Raw genomic sequence first — 10704 nt, forward strand, 5'->3', positions numbered from 1 at the left:
GGCTGCGGCATAGGCTGGCAGCTGTAGCTCTGATTAGACCCCTAGCCTGGGAACCTCCATATGCCGCAAGTACAGCCCTAAAAAGACAAAAGACAACAACAACAAAAACTTACCATTGAAAACCAGTATAGAATACATAGTGGAAAGACAGTTCAATTAAAACAAATTAAGTTACCAATTTAGAGGAAGCTCTTAAATATATATCCTTCTGAATCCTGTGAGAGAAATTTTTGTTTTGCTCTTTTTCATCACTTTTTTGCTATTTTTCTCACTTTGATTTCTTTTTTTCTACTTTTGATTTTTGTAAATAAATTTCCATGGGTCCCATGTTCTTCTCATGTGTTACTGAAAGAAAGCTATGGGGCAGTATACTATATACACTTGTAAAGTCTTTAATGGTTAAGAATTGGGACACCATTATCTCATTTTATCCTCGCAGTCTACAAGATAAGCCAGGTAAGAAAATTATGCTCCTGCAACAGCTTAGAAAACAGGCTTAGAAAGTTGGAAGGTCCTATATGAGCTCTTACATATAAGAAAAGCTAAAGCTGGGTCCAGCTTTATGATTCTTTATCCAGCTAGACAACATTTTTTTTTGTTTGTTTTTTTGTTGTTTTTTGTCTCTTGTCTTTTTAGGGCTGCACCTGCAGCATATGGAGGTTCCCAGGCTAGGGGTCCAATCAGAGCTAGAGCTGCCAGCCTACACCACAGCCACAGTAACACCAGATCCAAGCTGTGTCTGTGACCTACACCACAGCTCATGGCAACGCTGGATCCTAAACCCACTGAGCAAGGCCAGGGATCGAACCTGCAACCTCATGGTTCCTGGTTGGGTTGACCACTGAGTCACGACAGGAATTCTGACAACATTTTTTGATACCCTCCCTGGTACACATCCTACCTTTCCATGATGTAAAGATCCTTTCGGTTATAGGGTGAGAGCCTCCCAGCTGAAGAAGGGGAAAAGAAAGAGGACACGGAAGTACCAGGTGCTACAGCGCACAGCCCCCTCTCTGCTCAGCTCTCGGACCCTGATGACTTCACAGGCCTTGAGACATCCATCCTCCTACAGCATGGAGACACTGTCCTTCACATCAGTGAGGAAAATGGCATGGAGAACCCCCTGCTTTCTGGCCCATACCCTTTCACTCCCACTGAGCTGGGGGAGACTGATGTCGACCTAGATGAATCTCATGTTTAATTCTGTACCTTTTAAGAGCTGTAGGTGTAGAAAAGAGGTAGAAGGGATCACTTTGCTAAAAGTTGAAAACTTTTGCTTTGAAAAGATGAAAACACAGCACTTTACACCCAATGGGTAGCACAAATCCCAGTAGATTTTGCTGCCAATGTGCATATTGTATCATAAACATCTTCTCAAAATCAATGGCTGAGGTGGTTTGGTTATGTGAAGACCATAAAAACCAGGGAGGAATAAAGGGAAAGAGCCATTTCACTGCACATTGTTTATGATTCAAGAAGCCTTGAGCAGTTAAAAATGTATACTACTACAGAGCTGCTAACCTAGGAATATTAACAAATAATGTGTTCTAAAAAGAGAATGCAATTTTTGGAGGTTACATTATACATCTCATGCAAATGTTTATTTTTATAATTTTAGAAGCATTAAATCAGGTGGCTCTACAAGTAGCAGTTTACATAAAAATAATCAATAAGGAAAATATTAGTTTGAGGAAACTAAATAGCAGATAAACCTGCAGCCATTTTTTTTTTTTTGATCAATACAGCAATTTAGAAGGAAAAAATGCTATTTTTAGAGCTGTGGACTTTTCAGTATTTATTTTTTAACTGTCATTGTCATTGCATTTTATAAATCAAAATGCTAATGCCATAAGATCATTCTATTTCATAATCAACACATTAGAGCATATTCTAGAAATAATCAAACACAATTCTGAATTAAGGACCTAAATAGCCTATACTATGATGAAAATTAAATGTGAATATTATAGCTAGAAAGAGATGATATTCCTACTTCTAGCCCTGACGACACCAATGCCAAGATTGGGAAACATTGGGAAATGTGATTTATTTTCCTTTATAATGTTCTGTGCCTGCCCTTGAGGCCATATTTTCAGATATTAAGGTTAGTATGATTAGAACTAGTTCAATAAAATAACTTTTTCTCAATGTTAACAATATTCATATGATCCTTTGGAGATTACGTGTATGAGGAAAAAATATAAAACGAGAAATTTATTTATAGATATAGTTTGTGTATTTTACTTTAACTTGAAGTTCAGTTACTTCAAGAAAAGTATAAAACTTAGAAAGGCTTCTGAGGCCATATCGAGTATGTTATCCTATAGTAGGGCTTGGCATCGCATAGTTCAAGATTACATTTCAAATTTTTAACAGTTTATGTTAGAAAACTGGTACATAACTTTGAAGTATATTAAAAACCTATATACATACCTAAATTGGTATGGTGGTGTGTGTGAGTGTGTGTGGGGGTGTGTGTGTGTATGTTTTCTAGTCCTGATGCTAAGGTTAGACTTTGATTACATAGCAATGAACTTAAAACCCATTCATTCTGTATACTTAAACTATGAAATGTATATGTATATATATAAAAGAGACCTATTAAATCCACTCATCACAAAGGAAAATTATTTTTCTGTTAGAATTGCTTATTAAGTAGGCATTGTTTTTATTGTGATTTATATTTTCCAATATAGTTTGGGGTTTTGGTCTCACTAATAGAATGAAAGATATCTGTGAGTTAAAGGACAAAACTAAAAAATTTAAAACTTCAGAAAATAGAGGTGGTAAATGGCCTCTTCTATGTTTTACAATATTTTCAGGACACTTACACTTATTGCTGAATTCTCAAGTGCAGAAATATACATATATAACTGGTTTTATGACTCTTTCTAAGCTGATATATTTCGCCTGTTAAAAATTATGCTGCTCAATTAGTGTTAGAGGCCTTATGTTTGGTAATTACAAGTGTCTGGGCTATGTGAGTCTCTATATATGTGCGTGTTTTGTTCCAGTTTCTTGATTCTTGATTTAAATTCTCTATGTATAATCATATCAAATATTTAAAAAGTAAAAGGGTCAAAGATGATTATTAACTATCTCACCAGAATCCTATATACCTTTATATATATTTAAAAAGTATTGAGCTGTTTTGAATATGACTATGCTGGCCTGTCTGCCTTTTAGCCTGATTCCTTCATTCTAGTGTTATGAAAGTCTGATGGAAACTTTTTCAATAAGCTAAGTAATGTTGTACCTTGCAAAAAAAGCCTCCACTCTGACAAACAGGGCCTTATAGAGTGGGGATGTTTTCATACTGGGAGTACGGAGATTTTGCAGATGTGTGCATCTGTTCCATTTAAGGTGCCCTTAAATGTGTTGAATGTAATGTGTTAAATGTTTATGTGTAATCTATAAAATATTTATGTATGTGCATAAGACTGTCACAAGATGTATTCTCAGGAATACTGTTACCTGGAGTTTGAAGGAATAATTATTTTTAAAAAAAGTTGGGGAAGATTAGACAAAGTTCAAGATAAATAACGATTTTTTTGTAATTCAAAAAAAATCATTGAGCATATGACTAAAAGTTAATTATTACATGTGACAAATACAGTATTGGTAATAGCAGATCATTTCCTAAGCTATGATACTTAATAATATTTATCTTATTCAGAGGAAAATTAAAACAGACACCTACTTCCCATATAAAAAATTGGACTCAACCAAGAAGTTGCTTCTTCTGAAATTAAATTTTGAGAGACCTTAGAATAAGCATTTATCATCCATGATAGTGGGTGTAGATTTACTCAGATTCAATTAAAACAGTTCAAATTCTGGATACAGCATTTTATACAGCAAAACATTTACTGTCATTTTTTTTCAATATTTGCTGCTTTCTATAATTCTATTAGATAAGCTTTTTTTTTTTTTTTTTTTTTTTTCCTAAAAAGGAGCTATTGAATACATTGAGACAAGGCACTGGGAACTATAGTGTCAAAACCATAAATGGGCATGGCAGTACTGGGTGGGGGGAATCTGTGGAGTCTGGGGGTCTGGTTAGGGTCTGTTGCACACAGGCTGGGAGTAGCTGGTTTGCCATTTCAAGCAAGAAAGAGTATCTTAGGCCGGATGATATTTCCTTCCTTCTTTAGTACCCGTCCCTTTAGTTGGTAAAAACATTCTCCACTCTGCTGCCCAGCTCTGAGGGTATCTGAGATGGGAATAGACTGTACATAGGGACCTATAGGGAAGAAAGGGGCATAAATGACAGTCCAAAATTGACATTAAATACCCTTTCTTAAGTTATACAGGAGACTTTAATAGTCTCCAGAATTTGCTGCTATCACATCATGCTGTTGCCCTGTGACTTCACACTTCTAATTCCATGGCCTTGTCTTGGGAGTGAATAGAAAGTGTCACTTCCTCATTTACTTTGTGGGTCCTAACTGCAGTATTTCAGAAACAAAGTTTGGACACTCAGGAGAATAAAAACATGTTTAGGGCATAATGTATTTGGAAAAGGTTAAGAAAAATTTACTTATTGTAGGATCATTTAGGATCACAGATCCATGTACCTCCATATTTTCCAATACTCACTGTGACCACAGGATGAAAATCCTTTCTTAGCCATTTTATAGGTAAAAACAAAAAACTGACTACACAGCCAACTTCCCTCAGATGACTATGAAGTTTGTTATGATTACTGAATGACCAAAGAGCATGGAAAAAATGCATATGAATAAATACTAAAATGTTTATGAAAGATATTTATGAAAGACTTCTGTGTTTGAATATGCACATATAATAAAATAAATCTAAAAGGATTTGAGATGCTTAATTTGGTTTCATTTCTCATTTTTCAATATAGGGAATAGGTTAACTCATTCAGGAAAATGTTCATTTTAGATCCCTGGAGTGTGCTTTTGTTTTGGGCCACTGGAGCATCCTCGATGTATCTCCTCAACCCCTCATAGTCTGGCCCAAGGTCACCCTTCAGTTAGAAACTTCCAGTTCCTAACTCCAGCCCCAACTAAGCTCCATTCTACTCATGCTTTCCATCCCTAACTTTCTAAATAAAGCAGAATGGGTATATTGGGATACACGTACCCTCGTGTGACTTCTCTGCTCACTTATGACCTGTTGGAATGGCTGGTAGATTTCCCAAGGAGGACCGTTAAAGACACAGTTATTCTCTGAATGTGGCCAGAACCATTATGACATCCAAGTTACCACCAGTTCTGTTTTTCATACAAAGTTGCCCTATCCTTACCCTCTAAGGCCTGCTCTTGCTAAATCCTTTTTTTCCCCCTTCTTGTGAATTTTTTACCCAAAAAATTATGTTCCCTTCTTGGCATAGAGCCAAAAGACGGCCAACCCAGAGATTGGTAGAAGGAAAGATTTATGATTTTCAGCAGGTAAGAGGAATACTGGGGATCTTCCCCAAAGCAGTGTCTCCAGAAGGAGCAAAATTGGGGAAGGTTTAAGCTAAGGGCACATGCATATTCATGAAGGGGCCTAGGTGGTGGACAGAGCCCAAGTTTTACTTGATTGAAGTCATGAGGGTCAGAAAAGGTCAACAGCATCATCATCCCAGGTTCCAGCTGATTGGGTGGTTGAGGCCTTGAGTTAATCTTTACCATTGAAATAGAACTGGGATAGTTTAAACTGATATGTTATCTTTGCTACTGTTACTTCTCTTGCCTGATGATAGTTTTTGTTTCTGCATTCTCCCCTTAAGATTATTGATTACTGAGACCTGTTCAAGGGCCATCATTAACGCTAGGCTTTGATCACAAAATGGCTTAGTCCAAAAACAGCTTCTCTTATGTCAATAAAACCGCACCTGGTTCTCTTTCCCCAGGGATTCCCCCCATCCCCAACCCCTTTTCTGCTTATAGTTTTACTATGTCTCTTCCTGATCCAATGACCCAAGACACCTTTGGCAGAGGAAAAGTCACTCTTACCCTGTTCTGGATTTTGTCTGAACAGTAAAAACATGTTACAACTTGTCAATAAGCATTCCTACGAGAAATACAAAAAAAGAAGGTAAGGGATGGAGACCAGAACCAGAGAGGAGTAATAATAATCACCACCACCACTGTATACTGAGCACCAAGCATCCAGCGCTGGGCACATATTTGCATTCACAAACCCTAAACTCTGAGCACTATCTCTCTCTCTTTTTTTTTCCCCTGGCTGCACCCAGAGCATGCAGAAGTACCCAGGCCAGGGGTCAAACCCACACTGTAGCTTAGAAGTGAGCCACAGCAGTGACAACACTGGTTCCTTAACCCACTGTGCCACCAGGGAACTTCTAAGCAAGAAACCATGTCCAAGCTTTTGCATCCTTCTGTTTTGAAATAAAAGGCATTTCCTTTAGCCTCCTAGGCATCCTCGCAGGCTGACTCAAGAATTAGTGATTAGGAAATATCGATAGAGATAAAAGCTAGTTAAATCAGTCTCCATTATGTTATGCTTTGCCTTGGCCCACTAACTTTAATACCAGATATTAACACTGAATACTTCCTAGATCATGTAAACCTGAATTTAGCTCAGTTTCTCTTGTATTTAGAATTGTTTGATCTGCAAATGCTTACTTTTCTTTAAGCCAAGTACATAGAGCTCATTGATTCCAAAGACAAAGACACATACTGAGACATATATCTAGACAGAGATCTCATAGCTTTATCTTAAAATGTGATCTAGAGAATGTTATGGTCAGGGCACCTTACAAAAGAAAATCATCTTTTTACCTATCATTGGCTTGTAACCAAAAGTGGTCCAATTCTGGAGACCGCATCTCAAGGGGCTGCATTCAGGAGACAAATCTGAGTTTCCCATAGCTGCCACATATGTGTACACATAAGACAAATGCAAACATACAAGGAACACAATATGATTCCTGCAGGAGAAAAGCAAAAGGGTGACATCCAAGAGTTTCCTCAACTTATTCCAATAAAAGTTTCTCTTTTAACAATAAACAAGGAGTTTCCATCATGGCTCAGTGGTAACGAACCTGACTAGTGTCCATGAGGAAGTGAGTTTGATCCCTGACCTTGCTCAGTGGGCTAAAGATTCAGCATTGCCATGAGCTGTAGTATAGGTCACAGAAATGACTTGGATCCCTTGTTGCTGTGGTTGTGGTGTAGGCTGGCAGCTACAGCTCCAATTCGACCCCTAGCCTGGGAACTTCCAGATGTGTGGGTGCAGCCCTAAAAGAACAAAAAACAAAACAAAACAAAACAAAGCAAAAACAAACCAATAAACAGCATGCAAATGGAAAGACAGGGAATCATGACTGCAAGTGTCAGGGCAAGTCATCTGGCAAATGCAAAACAAAAAATAGCAGCTGGGATAAGTTACATTTACTTACTTGAATTTATTTATTTTTTATTTTTTGACTTCTTGTCTTTTAGGGCCACACCGGCAGCCTGTGGAGGTTCCCAGGCTAGGGGTCGAAGTGGAGCTGTGGTCACCTGCCTATGCCAGAGCCACAGCAATGCCAGATCTGAACCGTGTCTGCAACCTACACCACAGCTCACGGCAATGTCAGATCCTTAACCCACTGAGCGAGGCCAGGGATCAAACATGCATCCTCAAGGATGCTAATCAGGTTCGTTAACCACTGAGCTATGATGGGCACTCCCTTACTTACCTGAATTTAAAAGACTCTTTCCTTCTCCTTTCTCTTTCTCTCCCCACCTCTGCCCTGTTTTGAAGTTCTACTAGTTACTCAAAGCCAAAGTCTCAGGCAAAGTGGGCTGTGTTTGTTCATCAAGAACATGATAAGAGTTAGCTGCGTGCTTTCTCCTAGGCGTATTCTTGCTCTCTGAGGGTCAGAACTCGAAAAAAAATTTCATCAAGCTAGCTTTCTCTAATTGCATATGTTAACAAGTTTTGGAATTTCAACAGTTTTATCTCAATTTTGGCAGACATGTCGACCTATAGTTATAAATTTCCTCTGATGGCATTCCTGTCCTGGCTCAGTGGAAATTAAACTGACTAGCATCCATGAGGATGCAGTGGTTCAGGTTCAATCCCTGGCCTGGCTCAGTGGGTTATGGATCTGGCGTTGCTGTGAGCTGTGCTGTAGGTTGCAGATGCAGCTGGGATCTGGCGTTGCTGTGGCCAGCAGCTATAACTCCAATTTGAGCCCTAGCCTAGGAACCTCCATGTGCCGCGAGTATTGCCCTAAAAAGCAAAAAATTTTTCTGGAGTCTAAAGAATATTGTGGCCACACAGTTTAAAGTCAATTTTTCCTTATTCATAGGTTTACAAGTATAGGTCCACAAGTCTGCCAAAATTTTCCCTCTGGGGCTGTCAAATAGAAACAATTTCCATATATTTGATAAAAAACAAACCAGAATGCTTGCCAGCAAATAGAAGCCTCAAACCAGAAAAACCGAACCAGACAGCACAAAGCTCAGATTGGCTTCCAAGTCCCACTAAGCCTGTGACCTTAGTCCAAGTGTTGCCTTACAGGTGGGATTTTGAAACAGAAGATCCCTAGATGGAACCTAAGACTTGGCTCCTTAGATGAACAAAGTCCAAGGGGGCCTCAGAGTGCATGCTGGGGGACTTACCCAGATACCCAGATGTTGGCCAAGGCGTCATGACATCCCAGGATTGTACACTTCTCCTTCCCCAAAATAATTCCTCAGAGTAGAAATTACTGGTGTGGGTGGAGGAAGAAAGGAATGCTCAAAGTGAAGGTCGCCCTCAGCACCTGCTAGGCAGACTCCCTTTCACTCTCCATCCCCAACCCTTCCAGGATGGCAGACCAGGTATGAGAGTCAGATCGTGGATGAGCCCCCAAATTTTTCTTTTTTTTTAGGGCCGCACCTGCGGCATATGGAGTTCCCAGGCTAGGGGTCTAATCGGAGCTGTAGCTGCCGGCCTACACCACAGCCACAGCAACGTCAGATCTGAGCCGTGTCTGCAACCTACACCACAGCTCATGGTTTCATTTCCACTGTGCCACGACAGGAACTCCGTTTTCGTTTTTTTGAGCCCCCAAATTTCGTAGCCAAGATTGGCCTCTGTACACTGGCACTGTTAAGTCACAGAGATGGTTTTGGGTGAAGCAGAAAGAACAGCTTTACTGCTTTGCCAGGCAAAGGAGGGCACAGCAGGGTAACACCTCAAAACAGTGTTTCCCCTTGAGAGAGAATACCAAGAGGACTTCTAGGTTTAGCTCAAAAAAAGGACTGTAGGTAAAGATTACTGTCCTGGGATTCTTCTCCCTCCATGGATCATTTCTGTTAGACTTCAAGCCCCCTTCAAGGAGATAGAGTTCAAAGCCTCTGGCCAAGGCAAGAATTGCCAGACCTTTATCATTGCCCCACTTGTCTCTGTGTTTATGCCCTTTCCCCACCTTGAGCAACCTGGTCTACTCCTAGGAAGGAAAGTTAAGTGGCTCACTCCCCACCCCCACCAACCTTTGTTGGGCCTTAAACGCCCCAACCAACCAGCAAGTATATCATAAGACCCTTTGTTCTCAAACAATTAGTAGGTCAACAGTTGTGTCTTGAGACCTCCCCTCTCCCTGGGCTATAAAAACAGACTTGACCATGCACTCATGGTTGGCACTCCCTGATTATCAGGAAGTCATGCCGCTGTGCTTGCAGCCTCTCTTATCTCTCAGTAAACTGTCTCTCCACCTCACCATGCTCAATAAACTCTTCTTTCTTTTCACTCTGATATGAGTTCAGAAATTCTTCTTCTGACCCATGTGCACAGACCGAGACTATTTCAAAGTCATCAAGGCCACAGTCAGGTGGTCAGTGATGGGTTCTGGTGGTCTTTGGGGTTATTGCACCTGGACTTTCTCTTGGCAGTGAAAGTTGCCCACAAAAGAAGGAGGTTTTAAGGAGTGTTTCAAAGGAAACGAAAACACTAGGCATGCACTTTAACTCTAATGAAAGTAATCATTAGTAAAAAACAAGCAAGGAAAAATTATTTGTGAAAAGCCAGAGTAAGTTAGTGTGCCCAAGGCAGGGCATAACGTAATAGACTGCTATTAACTAGTTTTTAGCTATAACAGGGTTTCCTAATCATTAGGTCTTGAGTCAGCCTTTTGAGACTGAGGGGAGGCCTGGAAGGCTAAAGGAAAAGCCTTTTACTTCAAAACACAAGGACACAGGGGCTTTTACAGTTTTCAAGCCCTGACTGGACAGAGGAAAATACTGAGGGCATGGAGAAGCGATTAGCCAGGTCACCAGGTAGTATCGGGTAGAAGCAGGTTTCCGACCTAAATCTGACTTCCAGAGCTCTTAAGAATTCAAAGAGAAAAAATAGGAAGAAGGGTGGTTTTTTGTTGATTAACGGATAAACACACAAGTGAGACAGAAGGAGATGGAAGGAGCTCCTATGCAAACCGCAGCAAAACAAAAAAGTGATAAGAAGGTAAGAGCCTAGAAAGAACTGCAGGGGAAGTAAAACTAAAAAAGATCAAGAAACTCCTCACAAGGCTGGGAGACCTGAAAGGCCCGCCGTAAGGTCTGGGTAAGGAAGAAAGTGCCTAAATGTGGGGCCCCACCCCTAAGCTCTCAGGTTGGCCGCCCTTTCCCCAGGGAGGCGGGACTTCCTCCCCTCAGGGCAGCTGCTTCCGGTGGAGTCCGGAAGACTCTGCAGGGAAGAGGCGGGGCTAAAACTGTGCAGCCAGTCGGCGCGACGACTTCATCTGGACAGGTCGCTCGTGGG

General features: G+C 40.4%; 2 protein-coding genes and 1 long non-coding RNA gene across 7 annotated transcripts in view; 2 read left to right on the forward strand and 1 right to left on the reverse strand.

Annotated features, from left to right (window-relative positions):
- The window catches only part of UNC80 (unc-80 homolog, NALCN activator), a 253679-nt gene extending 248853 nt beyond the window's left edge, over positions 1-4826 (forward strand). For 2 of the 3 annotated variants that reach the window (XM_003133630.5, XM_021075019.1), the window contains one exon: positions 935-1201. In XM_003133630.5, the coding sequence (XP_003133678.3) occupies positions 935-1201 (267 nt within the window). Of the gene's footprint in view, positions 1-934 lie in introns of all 3 variants that reach the window. The other variant, XM_021075020.1, reaches the window with a different exon arrangement.
- On the reverse strand, positions 3885-10496 carry LOC102158523. The gene is made up of 4 exons (XR_002339061.1): positions 9668-10496; positions 8586-8674; positions 6756-6904; positions 3885-6024 (listed from the first exon to the last, which is right to left on the reverse strand). It is a non-coding gene; the product is annotated as an uncharacterized LOC102158523 (long non-coding RNA).
- The window catches only part of RPE (ribulose-5-phosphate-3-epimerase), a 25020-nt gene continuing 24949 nt past the window's right edge, over positions 10634-10704 (forward strand). For 2 of the 3 annotated variants that reach the window (XM_013984453.2, XM_013984454.2), the window contains exon 1: positions 10639-10704. This exon is cut by the window's right edge and continues 137 nt beyond it. The gene's annotated coding sequence lies outside the window, so the exon portion shown is untranslated. The other variant, XM_003133629.4, reaches the window with a different exon arrangement.

Source organism: Sus scrofa, chromosome 15 (genome assembly GCF_000003025.6).
Source record: "Sus scrofa isolate TJ Tabasco breed Duroc chromosome 15, Sscrofa11.1, whole genome shotgun sequence".
In the NCBI taxonomy this organism is placed as follows: domain Eukaryota; kingdom Metazoa; phylum Chordata; class Mammalia; order Artiodactyla; family Suidae; genus Sus; species Sus scrofa.